Raw genomic sequence first — 21,924 nt, 5'->3', positions numbered from 1 at the left:
TGCTGACACTGCCGACATCTGATATTTGAAAAAACAGGGTCTGCAGTCACCTGACAGTGAAAAGAAAACCTCCCCTCTTTATGTAGCTGACAGGGCCTTCTGGCAGAGGAGCACGTCACTGAATCTTGACAGTGACGTTTGCCTCCAGCTGCCTGCCAGGCAAGTCAGCAGCTCAACCCTACAGAAGCCAGCACCAAATGAAGCTGAGAAAAGAAGGCAGAAATGTGAAAATGACCTTCAAATTAAATATTTAAAATCGGATATACTGCCTAAGTCAGTCTAGACAATTACATTTCCAGCATTTTTATAAGCTACCTAATTAATAGTGATCCAAAAGTAGGAATTGGATTTGTGTAAACATGGAGAAATTGGCTTCCACATTTTAAAATTTAAGTCAAAAAATTTTGACCCCAACCATATTTTTATTACAGGGCAACTGAAAGGTGGTTGCAGCATTTGGTTAATATGTTTTTCTTTTTCTTTCTCCAGCATTCTACTTGCATTAATGAGAACAGAAACATAAACTATGACCTAGGGGTTTCTGTTGGATAGTCGGCAGCTTAGAATGGAGGAAGAACGACAAAGACATGTTTTCCATTTTTTTCTTTACTTATTTCTCAAACAATATTATCTTTGTCTTTTTAATCTTACGTTTTTTTTAACAAATTAAACCTTTAAAGAAAGAAGTGATTTCTGTCTTTTCAGATCCAGAAATACTCATACATGAATATTTTGCTATGATTACATTTTAGATATCCATTTATACTTTCTTTTTACATCCAAGACTCATATCTTGATTTTTACTATCACATATGAATTAAGTCTTTATATCTTGCTTTCTTTATCTGGCATTGTATCGTACTCTTTAAAATTTAAGATAGCCAGTCTTGAAAGATAGATGGGAAACGATAAAAGAATGTTGTCTATCTCTTGATTGCTTAGAAAGTATTTCCATAGTCAATGATGGTTCAATAGGTAAACTAAGTCCTATAAACCTGAACTTTTTTATGGTTAATACTATTAAGCAAGAATGCAGAACACGATTGGCAAAAGTGTGCATTTGTTTAAATAAACTCAATGAAGTTTAAAGCTGTCTTTTTGTTTTCATTGTAATTACTTAGGTAGTATGTTATATTGACAACAGAGGTGAATTTTCAATTGCTTTTAAAGAAATTAAATAGCAACTAATGAATTTACTTCCATACTCAAAACCGTCTACGCTTAAAGTGATAATCTTTGCCAGCAAGTTTAAATTGAGAATCTTTGCTAACAGAGAGGCGTTGCTCTAAATCGTGAATGGTATTACGAAGAATTGCAATCTCCTTGTTTTTTTCTTCTTGAAGATGCTGAAGCTTCTAAATAGAGCAGAAAGATTTTGTTATTGCAGTTCATAAATAATAAGATTAAGTACAAGGAACAACAAAACAACAGCAAAAACTATGCTTCTGGTTTAAGTAGAAGTAGGTATTAAAAAAGATACCATATTTTGAAAGGTCTATAATTTTGCTTTTGTGGGATTTAATGGGGTAAAACTGGTAGGATACAAAAACACACATTAGCACCATTTGTTTTAGTTTGTTCCCTTCTCCCTATATAGCTTGAAATTATAAACCATAAATAAAGGAGTTGAACAAGAAGAAATCTGCTGAGTACCTAAATAACTTCAGAATAGTAAGTCAGCCTTAGTTCAAAGTACATTATGGAATTCCTTAGATGGTCCAAAGAGTCAGAGGACTTCTCTAATGTTTTAATTTACTACTAAGATTTACTAATTTAAATTGAAAGAGACTTATAAAGATTATTAAAAATCTAATATCTTTCTGATTGTGTGATATATTTTAAGGAAAACTGTTAAGTATGTTGTTAGTAAATATAACCTTTATGGAAACACACTAAGAGAATTAATTTTTTTTAAGCAACAGCTGTGGAAGAAAAACTCACATACCCTTCTGTAGATACTGTGTGGCAAAACTGTAGAATCTGGATATGATTTTGACTTAGTTTGAACTCTTGCTAGTTTGGCATCAAACTGAATCAAGTTTAAAAAGAAAGTTGAGAACATTCTAGTTAAACAATTAGAAACAACTGTTTCTATAAATATAAGTATAATCCATTGTATCCTTAGACATATCTGTAATTCAAGTGTATTCACTGTATAACAGAAGATAGAAAAGTCTTTAAGAAAGAACAAGGAATACCCAAACAAGATTAACCCTGGCTGCATTTTAAAATTACCTGGGGAGATTTTTTAAAGAACCAAATACCTGGACACTACCTTAGAAATTCTGGGGTGGGGTCAGCACCATTTTTTTCTCAAGACATCAGTTGATTCTATCATGGAGGATTAAGAACCTAGTAAATTAGGGTTGAGAATCTAGTTAACTTAAAGATAGATAAAAATATTTTCATGTTACTATGAGTGTACTTTGTAAAGAATATGTAGTATAATCAACAGTCATGGGAGAAAAACATATACCCTTCTGCAGAAACTTTGAGGCTAAATAGTAGAATTTGGATATGATTTTATTGATTTAGTTTGAACTCTTGCTGGTTTGGCATTAAAGTGAATTGGGTTAAAAACATTCTCATGGGGCTTCCCTGGTGGCGCAGTGGTTGAGAATCTGCCTGCTAATGCAGGCGACACGGGTTCGAGCCCTGGTCTGGGAAGATCCCACATGCCGCAGAGCAGTTGGGCCCGTGAGCCACAACTACTGAGCCTGCGCGTCTGGAGCCTGTGATCCGCAACAAGAGAGGCCGCGATGGTGAAGAGGCCCGCGCCTCGCGATGAAGAGTGGCCCCCGCTTGCCGCAACTAGAGGAAGCCCTCGCACAGAAACGAAGACCCAACACGGCCAAAAATAAATATAAAAATAAATAAATAAAATATTTAAAAAACAAAAAACAAACAAACAAAAAAACATTCCCATGGGCCATTGTTACAGTCATATTTTTTGCAAAATCTTCCATTACAATTTTTCCTTCAGGTTGACTTTAGTGTAGCCTCACTGTGAACTAAGAATAAACTCTGTGAGATTGTGTTCTGGTCTGGGGAGAGAAATGGATAGTTATAATGAAGATAAATAGCAAAGAGTTCTGTATATCAAACAACAGACTTGGGCTAGACCAGTGACAGGGCCAGGACGGCAAACAAAATGCACATTCCCAATCAGTGGATTAGAAGTTGATAGCCAATCTTGAAACACAGTCTACTGTATCTCAGTTGGCCATCCATCCCTCACTGTGGTTTGTGGGTACACTTGACCAGAAGGCAGGAACAGCAGCAAAGAGCCTCGAAAGTCAACATCAGTCCCCTTTTGCTCAATAATTATAGAATCTTCAACACTGTATCTCACCAAGCACCTCAGGATACCAAACTTTAAAGAACATGAAAACTAGGTTATCTTAGCTAAGTAGGTGAATTCTAACAACGTAAGGTAAAGTGGGAGTCAAGCTGAGGGAAGAATGATGGAAAGGGAGATTAGAAGGATCTAGACAAAAATGTAAACGGCAAACATTGTCAAAATATCAATGCCTTTGAGATTCTGACACCTGATTAAGCAACCAACTGAGAAGGCTTTTGACCCAAGAACCGGAACCTCAGCCTTTGAGATGCCCTATTTAAAGTCCCTTTAAAAAAATCTGGTTTGTCTGCCTCTATATTTCTACATATTTATTAGGAACAAATTAGTCTCTTTTTATTTTAAATAAAGAAAAAGAAATTTCCAGTTAGTTCACCAGGGTTCCACAATTTCTGCTGAGGAGAGAGTAATGTTAAGGATTAGAAGCACTCTCCCCACAGCTGGAATGGTAGTCCTAAAAGGCTGCATAGACTCAGCTGTAAAATGCAGGTAATATGAGTTATCTGTGTCTGCTGTCAGAGGAAAATACCCTCTCTGGAAACCAGGACCTTTTGAATGACTGAAGAGTCCCACCTTGAGGCCAAGTGCTGAAAGGCAGTGTAGCTAACAGTTGTATTGTACAAGGTTTAAGCATTGCATGTGATGGATGAAGAATGAGCATGTGTGAAGCCCTCTCACAGGGTTGTTTCTAATCCTGAAATTTATCTCACTCTGATGACAGATAACCAAAGTATGGCCTAGACTAAGGGATGCATCCTCAAATTTAGCAGAGCCTTAAACACTTACCTCTAGCTGTAGTTTGATTATTTCATGTTGTTTTTCCTTTTCTTGAGTTCTTAACTTTGCATTTAACTCTGAAATTTCCACCTCCTTTTTCTCTATCAGTTCTTTATTCTTTTCTTCACTTAATTCAACTGCATAAAAACATAAATTCATCTTAACATTTCAAAAATCTTAAAATTTTTTTTTTTGTATTTTAAACAATCTACAAGAAAGTGGAATTTATTAATAAAAACATGTATTTTAGAAACTGTTTACATGCAGGGTAGCTTTTATATACTTTTAACAAGCCCCTGAAAAATGCTTGCGATGCAAAGGTTGCCCATTGAATGCTTTTGAATGAATAAACTAATTTGTACTCTTAAATATCTAGAGAATAATATTCTCTAAATGCCTAGAGAATGAATAGGGGATTTAATGGTTAAAGAGGGACACAAATCCTGGGTTCCTAGTTATAGAAGGCCTCAAATTACAGGATGACCTTAGAACTACATCAGCTTTTTCTGGCTCCCTCACCATTTCCCTTCATAAGCATTTTGTCCAATAAATTTCTTTGACTGTCTACTGCCATCTTGTCGGCTCTTTGGAGGACCTGAGCTAGCACAAGAAAACAGGTATGATGGGGCACTTACTGCTTTGTAAGAAATGAGGAAGCCATGATTAGTGGTATATGGAGTACTGGTGGTTGCTAGCACACAACGGGGGTCTGATTGCTGAAGATTTTACCAGAAGTAATCTGGGGGAAATGTCCTGGTGGAGGTGAATGCCTTGCAGGTGTAATGAATAGTTCAGGCATTTGAAAGATAGAGGGAAATGATGCCCACAAAGACAGTAGAGTTGGAGAGTTACTGCTAAATTAAATTGACATCCTACTGAGGGATAATGAGAAACAGCTGTTAACAAGAATTTAAAGATTTAAAGAATAGGTGTGGCTAATTATTAGAGAAACGCAAATCATAACTACAATGAGGTATCACCTCACACTGGTTAGAATGAGCAGCATCAGAAAATCTACAAACAACAAATGCTGGAGAGCGTGTGGAGAAAAGGGAACCCTCTTGCACTGTTGGTGGGAATGTAAATTGATACAGCCACTATGGAGAACAGTATGGAGGTTCCTTAAAAAACCAAAAGTAGAATTACCATATGACCCAGCAATCCCACTACTGGGCATATACCCAGAGAAAACCGTAAGTCAAAAAGACACATGCACCCCAGTGTTCATTGCAGCACTATTTACAATAGCCAGGTCATGGAAGCAACCTAAATGCCCATCGAATCTAGAGAAATGGTACACAGATGAATGGGTTTGCAAGGCAGAAATAGAGACACAGATGTAGAGAACAAACATATGGACACCAAGGGTGGAGGGTGGGGGATGGTGGTGCTGTGATGAATTGGGAGGTTGGGATTGACATGTATACACTAATATGTATATAATAGGTAACTAATAAGAACCTGCTGTATAAAAAAAATAAAATTACAAAAAAAAAAAAAAAAGAGAAAAGGAAAACAAACAAAACAAAACAAAAAGAATAGGTGTGAGAGCCAGAGGGACTCTTTGGTAGCTTACAAACAGGCTCTCACCAACTCTAGTGGAAGAGCAGGTAGAGCTGAGCAACAGAAAATCTAATCATTAAAGTTGCAGAACTCCAGAGATGTTGAAATGTTCAGCCAAAACAGGTCTGCTGTGCTAAATCAGGGTCCTGGTTGGGAACACCTAAGATCCTGAAAAATAGGACAGGAACATCTGGATAAACACCTGTGAGGATGCTGGCTTTGACAACTCCCCTAAATGCTCAGAAACTGCAGACCTACTTTTTCCTATTAAGAACTAGCACTAACCTAGCTGATGAAAGATGCTGCAGAGGCTCCGCTCAGAAGATGCCCCTCCCTCCTCTTTTGGCTGCTAGGCCAATAACTAGGGTTAAAGCGCAGTATAACCTGGTTGGGGGAGTGCTGGGACTGATAAGGGGGGAAAGTGATTATACCCCAGAGAGCTGCAAGAATTAGCTAGGTTGTATTGGAAAGAGCCATGTGAATACCCTTGAGAATGGACTTTGAGGGTGCTGGATAGAAGAAGACGGAAGGTAAGACTAGGTAAGCAAGAATTCATTGACTTGAAGATACTCTTTAGGGACAGGGGACATAATACCCTAGCAAGGACCTAAGATATGGGACAAACTCTGTTAGAGTAGCCTTAGACCTCTAGAGAAAGCACTGGCCAAAGCTGAGTGAAGTGGGAATACCTGAGATGCCCTGGCAGATAGTAGAGAAAGGCATAAGGAGGCTCTCGAAAGTTGGCAGGCTTGAGTGGATATGTTATGTGAGGCAAGATAACTCAGCAAAAGATTATGTTCCTTAGGAGGGCCCAGAAGACACACTATTAACCAGGACCACAAGGAATGTGCTGGTAAGAGAAAAACCAGCACCACCAAGAAGTTCAATGGTCGCTCTCATCTGCAAGCTAGGGCTGACAGAAGAGGTGGGTATACAGTTGGGCTCATTAATATCTATGGGGATGGTGTCCCCCCTCCCCCACCAAGTTGTAGAAGCCAGATGATGGTGCTTAACTGCCAAAACCCAGGAGGCCACAATTATCATAATGAGCAGGAAGGTCAGAGAGCGGCCAAAGGGGCTTGATTTTCGAGAGTTGTAGAGTTAGTTAATGGATGAGCAGCCAAGCTGCCTAACACCTAGTACAAAAGAATCCAAATGGAGGAACAGGAGGCTGAGGGTATATGCCCCAGCTAAAAATTATGATCCTTTGCTCAGTTCCCCAGTCTGAACCACGTTTTTGGCCTAGAACCTGCTGGCTGAAAAGACACGGTTAGGTCCCTAGGAGGAAGAACATTTCAACAATCCCTCTTCTAGGTTTCTCCTGAGGAAGAAACATCCACAAGAACCACGGAGAACCTGCTACCTGAACTCCTATGGAGAAGTAGGTATGTGTAGTATAAGAAGGGGACAGTTGTGGCCATGAAAGTGCATCTTTCAGATCTCCAACTTCAGGGAACATAATTGGCTCATTGTCTTCATGACCATGTTTATGCTGAGGTCATGATTCCCAAGAGCTGCTCCTAGCCAGTGACTGAACTTGGCAGGGACACTAAGGCAGACTTGTTCCTGAGAGTTGCAGAACTTGGTTGATGGGCAAATTTGGCCCAACTTTGCTGAAACTTTCTTATAAGTGTGTCCCAGTCTAAGACTTCTCTTGCCCAACACACCTTCCTTTCTTCTCTTCTTCACAGAGGTTAGACCTGTGTCATAAACCCACAGCTAACCCCGTCTCCCCCAGTTCCCTCCCTATCTACCCTCACAAATGTTTGCCTTAACAAACCTCTTGAATGTCTAATTCTGTCTAGGCATCTGCTTCTCAAGAGAACCCAAAGAAACTGCAAAACTCTTTTCTAAAATGACTGTATAATTTTGTAGTCCCACTAGTAATGTAGAGGGTTCCAATAGCTCCACATCCTCACCAACTCTTGGTATTGATAGTTTTAAAAAAGATTTTAGCAGTTCTGAAAGGTGCAATGTGGTATCTCATTGTGGGTTTTTATTTTTTTTTTATACATATATTTTATTGAAGTATAGTTGATTTACAATGTTGTGTTAATTACCGCTGTACAGCAAAGTGACTCAGTTGTACGTATGTATAGATTCTCTTTTTTAAGGCTCTTTTCCATTCTGGTTTATCATAGGTTTTTTTGTTTGTTTGTTTGTTTTATTTATGGCTGTGTTGGGTCTTCGTTTCTGTGCGAGGGCTTTCTCTAGTTGTGGCAAGTGGGGGCCACACTTCATCGCGGTGCGCGGGCCTCTCACTGTCGCGGCCTCTCTTGTTGCGGAGCACAGGCTCCAGATGCGCAGGCTCAGTAATTGTGGCTCACGGGCCCAGTTGCTCCGTGGCATGTGGGATCTTCCCAGACCAGGGCTCGAACCCGTGTCCCCTGCATTGGCAGGCAGATTCTCAACCACTGCGCCACCAGGGAAGCCCTCATTGTGGTTTTAATTTGCATTTCCCTACTAACCAATTATGTTGAACGTGTTTTCATGTGCTTACTTTTCATCCGTATTTCTCTGGGGAAGTGTCCAAATATTTTGCCCATTTCCTTACTGGGTTGTTTGACTTCTTATTATTGAGTTATAAGAGTTCTTCATAGATTTTGGACATAAGTCCTTTATCAGCTATGCATTTGTAAGTATTATCTCCCTGTCTGTGGCCTGTCTTTTCATTTTCTTAACAGCGTTGAAGGACAGAAGTTAATAGTTTCGAGGAAGTTCAATTGAGAACTTTTTTCCTTTATTTTTTGTACTTTCTGTTTCTTTCTAAGAAATTGTGGCTAACTCAGGGTCACAAAGATTACCTTCTATGCTTCTTCTACTCGTCTTATAGATGTAGGTTTACATTCAGACTTATCCATTTCAAGTTAATTTTTGCATATGGTGTGCATCTAGGCTCATTAAGAAAGTTTTTAATACCTTTATGAAACCAGTTAACTCTCAACATAAGTTCATGAGACTTTGCTGAAGGAAGAATATTTCATTAGTGAAATTATATTCAATATGCTGAGTATATGAATATCAAAGTTAACTATACATTTTATATTAATTTTACAATGATATTAACTATTTCACATTACATAATGTTAAGTGCAAACTCCATGAGTCCGATTTCTAAATGCTATAATTTTTTTTTTTTTAAATGATGTCACTGGTATGGCTTACAGAGCACTTTCACATTTTTTTAAAATTAATTAATTAATTAATTAATTAATTAATTTTGGCTGTGTTGGGTCTTCATTTCTGTGCGAGGGCTTTCTCTAGTTGCGGCGAGCGGGGGCCACTCTTCATCGCGGTGCGTGTGCCTCTCACAGTCGCGGCCTCTCTTGTTGCGGAGCACAGGCTCAGTAGTTGTGGCTCACGGGCCTAGTTGCTCCGTGGCATGTGGGATCTTCCCAGACCAGGGCTCGAACCCGTGTCCCCTGCATTGGCAGGCAGATTCTCAACCACCGCACCACCAGGGAAGCCCCTAAATGCTATAATTTATATCACATAAATATATAGAAAGGAACAAAAACTAAATTCAAATGTGTCAAGGCAATGTTTATTCAGAATACTGGCAATTACTGAAAAAAGTTTATATATCTGTGTAAATTGTTTTATGGTATCTTAGAATTCAGTAAATTAAAAATAAAAAACTTACCTTTTTTCTGCATATCTTGATAAAGTTTTGTTATTTCTGTCTTATGTCCCTCCTCTCTGATTTTCATTTCACTCATAAGTTTGGCAATACTATTCTTATATTCCTAAAGATTAAAATATACATTCATCCTTCAATTTGAGTATGTGTAGACAACTTTTGATTAATTAGAAAGATGAAATTTTCAAAGTTTATATTAATTTTTGGCATATAATCATATCTAGAGGGGAAAGATATTGTTCATTGTTTGAATGCTCAGCTTTGAGAAGGACCGATTTCTGGTCCAAGTACATAGAGACCATCTAGAGACAATGATTTTTTATCTTTGCCTCTGAATTCTCATCACTATATTCAGAGCATATCATAGATGCTCAAAATATTTTGTTTAATTGTATGAATAAATGCCATGACAGCATTAAAATATGTGAAAAAAGCGCCAAAGCTATATTTTAAAGCCAACTTTAGGCACTGTTTGATAGCCTGCGAGCTTACCCTAATGTAGGATGAATCCCTTTGAATGTGGGCTGAATTTCTGTTTCTGAAAATTATATAAACATTCCTAATTCCCAGAAGGAGGTTAAGCATTACCTATGGTAAGGGTTAGTTTTATGGGGAGGCTAAAGAAGGATGAATTTGGGGTTTGAGAAGTGCTCAACAGCCTCCTGAGGTTAGTTTCTTAGGTTGTTGAAGCATAGAAGTGATTTACTATGCTAATACGGAGACTGGTATTGAGAGAGGTGTTGAGAGAGAAATCCTCCAAAGATAAAATTTACAATTTTTCCAGAGGTATGTTTCTACATAAAGAAACCACTCACAGGCAGGATTAAAGGAAAGCAGGAAGAATAAAAGTGAGGTGGGATAGTAAGAAAGAGACAATGATCAAGGCAAGAGGCCCAGAAAAATCTCTAAACACCGTAAAAGCAGGGACTTTGTTTTTACTCACTGTTGTATTCCTAACTCCTAGTGTATATCCCTTGATATATATATTTTGAATGAATGAGAGTGCAAATAAGAATTAAGTCAGAGGTTCTTAGCCTAGACCCAGTGAATAGCTCCTCTAGATTATCAAAAATTCAAGGGGGTATAGTCAGGAGTCCTACTTGGGCTACTTTTTTTTGCCAGGCAACTTGCAGGAATGGCTGAACATATCCAACCATTGCCTTTGATTAAAGCTGGGCAGGTGACTAAAGGGGTGAATCTCATGAACTGCTATTTTTCCTATGTTTGTATCTAGATTTCTAGATGGGCAACTATAGAGTGCCTTTCATAAACTACTCCTGACTCAGATGGTTGCATTAAGCAGTTACTGCCCTGGGAAACCACAAGAGACAAATCTATGTATCTTTTCCCCATTGACTTTGCCACCTGAAATGTTGCCATTAATTTGGTAAGACCCAGGATTTTCACTGCAGCCTCGAGGCATAAGGCTATCCTAAATGTCTGGGCTGGGGCCAGGCTGTATCTCATTAGGTTCTTCTCCCCTAGTTTAGCCTGTGCCAGCCCCAAGGAGTCCGATCCTTTCCTCTTTTTAAGAGGACAAAGTTCCAACAAGTTATTCTTGGTTGCCTTCTTTTCATTTGCTTTCTGGGAACTTTAAATTCCAAGGGACAGCTTCTGGTTATATTTTCGTTCTTATAAAACTTAATAATTCTTAACATATTCCATAAATATGGCCGTTAAGTAACTCCTAAGTTTGTTTCTAGGGAGTGGTTCTCCATATGTTTTGCATGTGCCTGGAGGTTTTGTACTAGAGAATTCTCATTGGACTGAGGTAATCTTTAGTTTGCTTTGGACAGCGATTAATAAGTTCAGAATCTTGGATCATGGCGTTTTCTCTGTAATTCCCATCGCTCTGAAAATTCATAGTATTCTAGATAAAGCAGCATTCTATGACTTGACATTTTAGAAGAGAAAAGAGGCAAAAATTTTCCCCCTTTCACTCTGTCCCAGTTACACCCTGACTTCACATTTATTGTTGAACTCTAGAGGCAAGATATGAAAATGATGGAAAAATAAAGGAAACAGAGGAAAGGAAAAATAAAGGATGGGATATAATCCAGAGATATTTAAATTATTTCAAAATTGGTGATGAGAAGCTAAATTTTCCAAGAGCACAGTCAGATGCCATTCATTACTCCTGAGTATTACCCAGAAGCCCTGGAAGGGTTACAGAATTAGCCTGTATTTCTTCAAAGGCTCCTCAAGTGAAGAACCAGATTGAAATAGAGATGATCCTTCAAGTTGAAGTTCTAAGCTGGATACAGATCCAAGTTGAGTTTTGGAAATCTTAGGTCTGCCAGAGTTTGACATATTGGCTCTTAGGAGATGAGAAAAAATTAGCATAATAAACTTCCCAAAGGGCAGAGGGTTGGGAACTTACATTTACTGAGGACCTTTTATGTTCTAGGTACTGTGTTTTATGTTCTATAATTGCCATCATGGCACTGTTCTTATAGGAGAGAAGAAAACGTAGCAGAGGGTATGTTGGCCCTTGGGAGAAAATTAATTGGTGAGCCACATAAAATGCTCTCTTCATTTAGATGGTACAATAAAATTGCAATAAATTACTCAAATCATAAATATTGAAGACTCATTCACTTTATTATAAAAAAGTCTTAAAGTGCTAATTGAGTATATTCTACAGTAAAAAGTCTATTAACATAATTTAAAAATATATGGCAAAATTATTTCATCCTTTTTTGTTAGAAAGAAAAAGTAATGCAAGTGATATGTTAGTGCATTATAGTCTGTAAAAAGCCAAGGGTCCTCAAAACTTGTATTTTCTAAAAAAAATTTATTTATTAAAACTTCTGGCACTTCCATATATATTTACTCTAAAACTTTTGGCTGTCTTTATTAATGAAAAAAACTTTTTTTTTTCTAATTTGGGAAGACAGTGCTCCACTGGGATCTGACTGGATATGAAGACACACAAACTCACCTGTTCATGAGTTTTTAACTTTTCTTTCATAAGATCAGCATTTCTTTTTAGTTGTTCATTTTCACCTGTGTAAAAAACATCAAAGAATATCCTAATATATAGACCTTTTTAGTTAATATGGGAATATGTTTAACTTTCAAGTTTCCATTCATGTATGTATTCAACACATGCATACAACATCAACTACACACCAGGCTCTGTGCATGACATTGGGAATGTTGAAACGAAAAAATTATTGCTCCTCAAAGAACTTACAGCCTAGTGGTGAGACAGATGTGTAAATAGTTATGATATGCTATGATAATTGCTCTGTAATGGCAGTGTGTCTGAAATATGGCGGGGAGCTGTGGAAGAAAAGCTTAGGTCAGCTTGAAGTCAGGAAAGGATTTGTAGAAGAGGAACCACTTGAGCTGAGACTTAAATAATAAGTTGGAGGAATGCGTTCCAGATACAGAAAACTGCACAGAAGACTTTGGGCTTGAGTGAATATAGCACATTTGGGAAAATTACAATTCAAATACAGTATTGTTGGCGTGTAAATTGTAAGGAGAATGTGTTAAATAGGTTGGAGATGTAGCCTAATAGGAGGTAGACATATTCTATATGAATAACTTTGAATTTTATTTTATAGGTTACAGAATCATCAAAGAATTTTGAACAATGAAGTGAAATGATGTTAAAAAGATTATCCGGCAGTGTAGAGGATGAATGGGGGGTGGGGGTTGACCCCAGAGGAATGGATATCAGTAACAATAGATCTAGTAAGAAATAACAGAAGCCTAAATTAGGTCACTGGCAGTAGGAGACAAAAGGAAAATAAAGATAACTATTTAGATGATAGAATTAACAGGAGACTTAGTGACTGATTGGATAGCAGAGGCAAAAGAGAAAAGGGAACGTTTGCCTTCTAGGTTTCTGATTTAAGTGGTTGAAAACTGTTCATTGGTTTGGGAAAAATTAAAAGGGGAAGATTTTTAGGAGTGAAGTGATCAATCTAGATCTTTACCACGCCAAATTTGAAATGCTTGAGGTATCCAGGAGAATATTTCTCGTAGGCTGAGAAACATTTAGAGGTGGCCAAAGGAAGACTATCTTATAAAGAAGACTAAGAAGTGTCCAGAGACGCAGGTGAGGGTGTTACTAAGAAAAGAGAGTTTAAGGGGGTTATAATCAATGGCAGTAAATGCAGTAAAAAGATAAAATGAAAGAACTTTGAATCTGAAACCTTTGGGAGATGTTCAATTGTTCTAAGTTGAAGACTAGGTGGAGGTAAGGAAATGGAGATAGTGAGTGCAGACTATTCCCGTGAGATTCGATTGTAAAAGGAAAGAGTGAGGGTAATTGGAGGGAATAAACTCAAAGTCAAGAAAACTTTGTCTTGTTTGTTGAAAAGATGGGAGAGATCTGAGTTGTTTAAGTGCTGAGAAGAATGGCCAATAGAAAGAGGGAAATGAAAGAGAGAAAAGAAGAGACAACTGAAGATGCAACATCCCAGAAGAGAGAGGTGAAGAGAGATGAGAGTTAAACCCATGCGGAGAAATAAACTTTGGATAAGAAGAAGGATTTTCTTTTTTCTAAGCTAATGAGGAAGGAAGTAAGGATATCCCTGTGTATGAATACATTGGAGGAAGTGCAGTGGGAAGAAGGGGTGGTAGATGACAGGAAATGAGGTAGTTTATACCTGAGAGCTTTCATTTTTTCTGTGATATAGAAAGTAAAGTAGGTTGAAAGAGAAAGAAACATTTAAAGTTGGGGGCTTAAAGGATGAAAATTTAAAAAGCCAAGATAAATTAAGGGTATAAGTGACACTGGGACTCAAAAATTAAAAGGAGTCTGCAGTGTATGATTTTTCGCCAATAGCCTTCAGTAGCTGTAGCAATGCAAGTAAAACAGTGTATGGTTGGATTGATCTGTATTTGAGGATTAGTATAGTTTGTATTGCAGAATGGGTGAGGGAAACAAAACTACTGTCAAAAGAGAAGATGAGTGATATCCTAAGCTAGAAAGAAAGGGAGGTTTTATGTTTCAGCAACATTATTAAGAACCACAGTTGTATTTATATAATGCCTTTCCATGTAGAACTTAAATAAGAAAAAATGAAATTAATTAAAATGTAGTTGTGCATCTTTAATTTGTCCTACTGTTTCACACCTATCATAATTGACATTTTTTGTATATAACCAAAATGTTTCTCTTGATGAAGGATGATGGAGAAGGAGTGGTGCTTCACAGTTTTCTGTATTCACTCTTGTAAACCTCTAGGTGTTTTTAGGAAAATCAGATATACTTAGATCAGGAAAGAGCCAACCCTGGCATAGTGCATGGTGAGAGTTCAAAATAGAGCCAGGATCTCTACCTGAGCCAGACATTAAAGGTGTTCAGAGCTAAAATTAGGCCAGAAGTAGGATTGGAGCCAGGACTGGAACTGGAAATCAGTGTGAGATAGAGGTCAGGACTTGAGTTCAGTGCCCAACTGGGATCAGTGACAGGGCTGAATGAGACATTAGACCTGGATAACAATAATTCCAAGTTCTGTATTATTCATACTCTGTTTGTCATGTTCACAAAGTAACTTGCTGGGATATTGATTGGGATCAGTTTGAATCTATTGAATCTATAGAACAAGTTGGAAAGAACTGACATCTTGACAATATTGAATCTTCCTATCCATGAACATGGACTATCTCTTTATTTATTTAGTTCTTCTTTGACTTACTGTATCAAAGTTTTGTAGTTTTTCTTATATATATCTTATACATATTTTGTTAGATTTACACCTAAGTATTTCATTTTGGGAGGTGCTAATGTAAGTAGTATTGTGTTTTATTTTTTTATTTTTATTTTTTAATTTAAAAAAATTATTTATTTTATTTATTTATTTTTGGCTGTGTTGGGTCTTCGTTGCTGTGTGCGGGCTTTCTCTAGTTGCGGCAAGTGGGGGTTGCTCTTCGTTGTGGTGCGTGGGCTTCTCATTGAGGTGGCTTCTCTTATTGCAGAGCATGGGCTCTAGGCATGCAGGCTTCAGTAGTTGTGGCTCAGAGCCTCTAGAGCGCAGGCTCAGTAGTTGCGGTGCACGGGCTTAGTTGCTCCGCGGTATGTGGGATCTTTCCAGACCAGGGCTCGAACCCATGTCCCCTGCACTGGCAGGTGGATTCTTAACCACTGCACCACCAGGGAAGCCCCAAGTATTGTGTTTTAAATTTCAAATTCCACTTGTTCATTGCTAGTATATAGGAAAACAATTGACTTTTGTATATTAATCTTGTATAGCACAACCTTGCTATAATCACTTAGTTCTAGAAGTTTTTTTTGTTGAATATTTTAGATTTTCCATGTAGATAATGATGTCATTTTTGAAAAATGTTTTATTTCTTCCTTCCCAATCTGTATGCCTTTTATTTCCTTTTCTTGTCTTAGTGTATTAGCTAGAACTTCCAACACAATGGTGAAAAGGAGTGGTAAGAAAGGGTTTCCTTGCCTTGTTCCTAATCTTAGTGGGAAAGCCTCTAGTGTCTCACCATTCAGTATAAAGAGATTGTACTAACTAGGCAAAAAATATCTCTTGTATCTATTGGAATTGCTGAAGTATCCATCACTGAAAAATAAAAGAAAAGGTATTCGATGTTTTCCTATTTATAAAAGCATGCTTGCTTCTTTTAGTAAGTGAAGCAACTGTAAAGGGAAGCTAATCATCTCTATACACCTATCCTATCCACTCACCTCGCTGAAGCTATCAATGTTAACAGCCTGGTCTGTATCCCTTCTCTATTTTTCTCCCAGTTTATACAATTATATATAAACATACCACACATTTGTACTGGTTTTATTTGTTTTTAACAGTATAAAATTGTACCATATATATTACTTTGCAAAAAAACTTATTTCTTAAAAATGGACATTCCTTCAAGTCTATAATTTTTCTTTGCATTTTTGTACATACATTTTAATAATTTTACATAAATAGGGTCGTATCATACATGCTGAGATACTTTTAGGGAACTCTTCCATTCTCTTTCTTTCTGCCTTCTTCTTCTCCCTCTTTTTTTCCCATTGCCTCCACACCCCTGGTGTAATTGTGTATCCTTCTGTGTTTTTCTCCATGTTCTTAACCTCTGGATCATACATATGCACACACATACACATTTCCATATTTTTATTCATATCTTTTGCCCATTTAAAAATTCTCTTTATCTCTGCTGATCAATTTGTAGAGCTCTTTGTATTGCAGATATAAACTACATTGGTATTTGAAAACACTTTTTCAAATAAATTATTGGCTTTTTGACTTTTGTGTGACAAATAACATGCAAAGTTCTTTTTACATTGTTGTCTGTGCTTTTGTTGCATTGATGTTAAGAAAGTCTGCTGGTCTTTTTTTTCTTTATATAGTATCTGAGGTTCCCAGATTGGTTAAGATGATATCCCTCAGCTCCAGGTTGTACATTTTTCCTGGATTTTCTTTTAAGTTTTTATTGTTGTTTTTACACTAAAGTTTTTTTTTAATCCATCTGGAATTTATTTTTGATGTGGTGCGAAAGCTTTCCAGATGGTAAGCTAGTTAGGCCAGTACCATACTTTAAAATGCCGTTCTTTTTCCAATAAACTGAAATACTCCTTGTGTCATACATTACACTAGCAAATATTGGGGTCTATTTGTAGAATCTATTTCATTCTTTCCACGGATGTATTTTTCACAATTATGTTGAAAGAAATATTTCTACACTTTTCAAACTACTTTTAATTTAAGCAATACTTTTTTCTTAAGAAGTAGCTGATCATGGATTAGCCTACTTTCTCAGATAATTCTCTTATAGAATAGCACTAAATATGTGCTATTGCCCCTTTTTAAACATTCTGATCAATGATCAGTTTTGACTAAATCATTTTGTTTAGTACAATTTTGTATAGTAAAGTTGCACTGTACATAACAATGTCTTCCTTAAAACTTACCCTGTTAGAGTATAAGGTCCTAAATAAATTCAAGTTATTCAGACTCAGTTTAGATAGGAAAAAAGCAATATTAAGTTGTAAGAAATTATCTAGAGAAAACTGGCAAAAATAAGTTTAAATTCTACTGAATTTGGAGGTGCTCCATATTTGCAGCTGATTTCATGTGTCTCTCTCTTTTCTCTTTTTTTACCGCCCATGTGTTTAAATTCCTGAAATTCAATTGATCTGGGACTGGTTATATGGTGATAATTCTCCTCTAATGGAGAAAAATCTCCAAGTCTTTTTTTTCTTTTTGCCCTGGTATTAGTAGTCACTGGTCATAAATCAAAAGGCATAATGTCACCATCTTTCATATAATGAGCTACTGACGTTTCTTTCCTAGACCAGTATATAGAATAATATACAATAATATAAGAAATATTCCTATCATTTGATATATTGTGATGAATCATACTCTCTTTCTATGTTCATATCCTGAACTCCAAACACGTCTTACTTCAAAGATAGGATGAATTCATTCTTTGAGGTATAAAGACTAAAGTTGAGGAGTAGAGGATAGGGTAATCAAGCAACAAGAAAAAAAAGTCCATAGTATAAAGGGCTGCCAACACTCTTGCATAACCTGCATGATGGGCCCTTGCCTCTCTCCACCCTGATAGACAGCATATCAGATGCAATTCACTAAATATTGTTTCATGACTTTCCTTCTTGGTGTCAGGTTAGCAGTAATAAAAGGAAGAGCTTCTTTGGTCCTTGACAATGAGAACATCTCAGAAAATATATTTAACTTGATCATCCAATCACTCATGAGAATGAGAGGCTCATGTTTTCCCTTAAGCTATGAAATTCCAATGGTATTGCCATAAAAGGTTTAATACCTTGGTAAGAGGGACCAACCACTATGTCATGTATAACTGGTAGGATGTTAGGAGGGAATAGATTGGCCAATATAAATAACACAATCTAAAAAGTAGTGACAAACAGATGAAGCGTTCTAAACTAATAGTCTCCAAACTCTTAGAATTGTATGCCCTCTTGATAAAAATAACGAGCATGGGCTTCCCTGGTGGCGCAGTGGTTAAGAATCTGCCTGCCAATGCAGGGCACACGGGTTCGAGCCCTGGTCCAGGAAGATCCCACATACCAAGGAGCAACTAAGCCCATGTGCCACAACTACTGAGCCTACGCTCTAGAGCCCACGAGCCACAACTACTGAGCCTGTGTGCCACAACTACTGAAGCCTGCTCGCCTAGAGCCTGTGCTCTGCAGCAAGAGAAGCCACTGCAATGAGAAGCTTGTGCACTGCAACAAAGAGTATCCCTGCTCGCCACAACTAGAGAAAGCCCGTGTGCAGCAACGAAGACCCAATGCAGCCAAAAAACAAAATAATAATAATAAATAAAATTTATGAAAAAAAAGTGTGTACATCCCAATTCATGTTTAGTTATTTATAAATTATATATATACTATTTTCTAATTGTATATAATTCTTAAAACAGATAAAATAGAAGTAAAAAATGTGAACTAAAGAGGAAAAATGTTAATTTATTCTAATATTATTTAAAGTACTGTTATAAAACTTTAAAATTATTGAATCATTATTATTGTTTACATTTTAGTGAAACAATGGAACTGAAAATGCATCAACAGTTTTTACAATGTTGATTTAACTCTTCAAAGTCTGGTTTTAATATCCAGATTGTTTTGATACTTGGTTTTAATAGAACAAACTCATCACTGGCTGCACTTACTAAATCACAATACAGTCATCCCTGAGTATCCTTGGGGGATTGGTTCCAGGACTCCCTGTGGGTACCAAAATTCATGGATACTCAAATCTCTTATATAAAATGGCATAATATTTGCATAAACCTATGCATATCCTTCTGTATATTTTTTATCTCTAGATTACTTATAATGCCTAATACAATGTAAATGCTATGTAAATAATTATAAATACAATGTAAATGCTATGTAAATAGCTACTAGCCCTTGGCAAATTCAAGTTTTGCTTTCTGGAACTTTCTGAATTTTTTTTTCAAGTATTTTCTATCTAGGTTGGTTGAACCCATGGATGCAGGGCCTGCAGAGATGGAGGAACTACTGTATTCGTTTTTCAATCCCAAACACCAATTATGCAAAAGTGATTGTTTTTGAAATTTTGTCAAAATCCATCTTCTTTGGTGTTAATTGTTTTTATAAGCCTCTCTAAAGATTTTTAAAAACAAAAAACCAAACAAACATTTAACGAAAGGGTTCAAAATCACTGAAAAATTTTTATTGAATTTAGCATTTCTATGCCAAATTTAATATGCAGGTGAGAATACTTAAAGTTGACACACTTTCGGCTCCCAAATCACTTAATGATAGAACCATTTCCAAATAGTCATTTGAAAACAGTCTTGCTATAGATTAATTTTCTCCCAAAGGCAGTTACTTGGCCACCATTGGCTGACATTTCATCAGGTATGATAGATTTTCATAATTTTTAACATTTTAATATGTCTGATGAACTTGTACAACGGTAGCAAGTAACAGCTCTGCTACTTTCTTTTTTTTTTTTTTAATTAATTAGTTTATTTATTTTTATTTTTGGCTGTGTTGGGTCTTCGTTTCTGTGCGAGGGCTTTCTCTAGTTGCGGCAAGTGGGGGCCACTCTTCATCGCGGTGCGCGGGCCTCTCACTATCGTGGCCTCTCTTGTTGCGGAGCACAGGCTCCAGACGCGCAGGCTCAGTAGTTGTGGCGCACGGGCTTAGGTGCTCCACGGCATGTGGGATCCTCCCAGACCAGGGCTCGAACCTGTGTCCCCTGCACTGGCAGGCAGATTCTCAACCACTGCGCCTCCAGGGAAGCCCTCTGCTACTTTCTTATTCTTGACTTACGTTTGTGTTATTAGTATTATTGTCAAATGTGTTTTATTTCTTAAAGCTACTGTCTATTTTGAAAGGATTAGTTTGATTGTAAGTAGCTAATATAATATATAAACCCTCTTAACCAGGTACATGTAAACCGTACTACATGTCAATACACTGAGACTGGAGAAAAAATAAAGATGCAACTGTTTAGTTTTAGAACTCCCACTCTCCTTGGGAGAAGAGGAATCTTGTGCATTATAAATGATGCATAACTGACATACAGAAAGAGTAAGGAATAACATTCCACTATTAAGTTTTCATCAAATTATTTGCCTTGATTTTTAGATAAAAATAAATGTAAATAGGAATTTCATTGTTTTCTTTCTGCATCTCAATAGATCATCTTTTACACAGCCCATAAGCCCCTACTGAAAAGATTGATGGATGAGAGTAAAGGGAGGTATCGTTTCTCTTACAGTGGTAGAAGAAACTCTTAAGCCTAGAGGGTGATTGATTCACCAGTTCAATAATGCTGTCAAGAAACCATGTCTTTTTAGTCTTTTCTGCCTGCTATCCTCAAGCTGTCATAATTTTCAAGCTGAAAGCAAAGAGTCTGCAACAATTTCAGGCATTATATGCAGACTTATCAACAACTAGAAGAAAACATTTTTTTGGAAGAGAGGAAAATTATTCCAGAAGCCCTCTGTTGGAGTTGGGGTGTAATTAGCTTCCACTGAGGCATATGATTGTGTGGATGAAGAATGGATGTCAGAAAAAAAAAATCCGGTTTTTATTAAGAAGAGGAAATACTTTCTGGGGAGGCAGACATTTGTAACCACTGTAGCCTAGATAAGCAAATTAACCATACAATCTTGACAATCAAATGGATGAAAGAGAAGAAAGACAGGTAGTTCACATCTATCACTTTGCCCAAACCAAGGCCTGTAGAAACACTGGAAAAATGAAATCAATGAATCGCTATTTCTTCTTGAGAGACACCATAGAATATCTATTTTCAGAAATGGGTTATTAAAAAATTTGTACTACCATATCTGTGAAAAGATGGTACTCTTGACCATTGGTTGATATTTGATTTCCTCTTACAAAGAAATAACATTTAACATATTCATTATTGAATTATAATTGACTTTCTGGGACTTCAAAGTATTTAACATTAATTTCTGATAGATGTTTTATTTGAACAAAATACTGGAAAGCGTTAAATACCATTTGAATCCTGTAAAGGATTTTGAACATACACAGTTTTTAAAAAGTGCAGGTAGGCGTTGTATTTAGTCAGAGAAGGGAAAAGTTGTTTTGAGCCATCAGCATTGAGATGGACAAATGAAAGCCCAAACCAGGTGTGGGATGGGGATCAAATGCTGGGAAAAAATGAGCAGAACACTAGAACCAAGTAAAGTGAAAATCTAATGGACAAATGGCGATCAGACGTCTGCAGGAATTAACCAAAAGGAAAGATATTGGAGATGGTATGGTTCCCTATCTATCACCCTTCTTGATCTCCAGAACAGCTTTAGCGATGTATTAATATGGAAATGAGTCCTTTATGCAGATGCTGTTTGACAATGTAAGTGTGAAGTATTCTTATACAATTTCTATATTTGTTTCATCAACACTTGAGGAAATATTTTAAGGGAAAGCAATGGGGAAAAAGTAAGAACTAATAATAATTCTTAAAAATAGATACATCTCAATTAGAATATTATAACAACTATAAGGAATAACACGTCAAATCAAATAAATAGCATATAAGATCACCACTGTATCTCACCTACATATGTAAAGTTGTTTCTTTGTGATAAAAGCAGAGGACTAAGA

At 36.8% G+C, this 21,924-nt stretch overlaps 1 protein-coding gene across 1 annotated transcript in view; it reads right to left on the bottom strand.

The window, feature by feature from the left end:
• Positions 1-1,187: 1,187 nt before the first annotated feature.
• The window catches only part of CCDC152 (coiled-coil domain containing 152), a 35,097-nt gene continuing 14,360 nt past the window's right edge, over positions 1,188-21,924 (bottom strand). The window contains exons 5-9 of the mRNA XM_068535294.1: positions 12,280-12,344; positions 9,342-9,444; positions 4,145-4,272; positions 1,946-2,029; positions 1,188-1,355 (exon numbers count right to left, since the gene is read on the bottom strand). Of these exons, the coding sequence (XP_068391395.1) occupies positions 1,206-1,355; positions 1,946-2,029; positions 4,145-4,272; positions 9,342-9,444; positions 12,280-12,344 (530 nt within the window). The 3' untranslated portion in view covers positions 1,188-1,205. The remainder of the gene's footprint in view (positions 1,356-1,945; positions 2,030-4,144; positions 4,273-9,341; positions 9,445-12,279; positions 12,345-21,924) is intronic.

The sequence above is a fragment of the Eschrichtius robustus genome, chromosome 2, assembly GCF_028021215.1.
Source record: "Eschrichtius robustus isolate mEscRob2 chromosome 2, mEscRob2.pri, whole genome shotgun sequence".
NCBI lineage: Eukaryota > Metazoa > Chordata > Mammalia > Artiodactyla > Eschrichtiidae > Eschrichtius > Eschrichtius robustus.
Note: the sequence above shows the minus strand (reverse complement) of the source record. Positions and strands in the feature narration are given on the sequence as shown.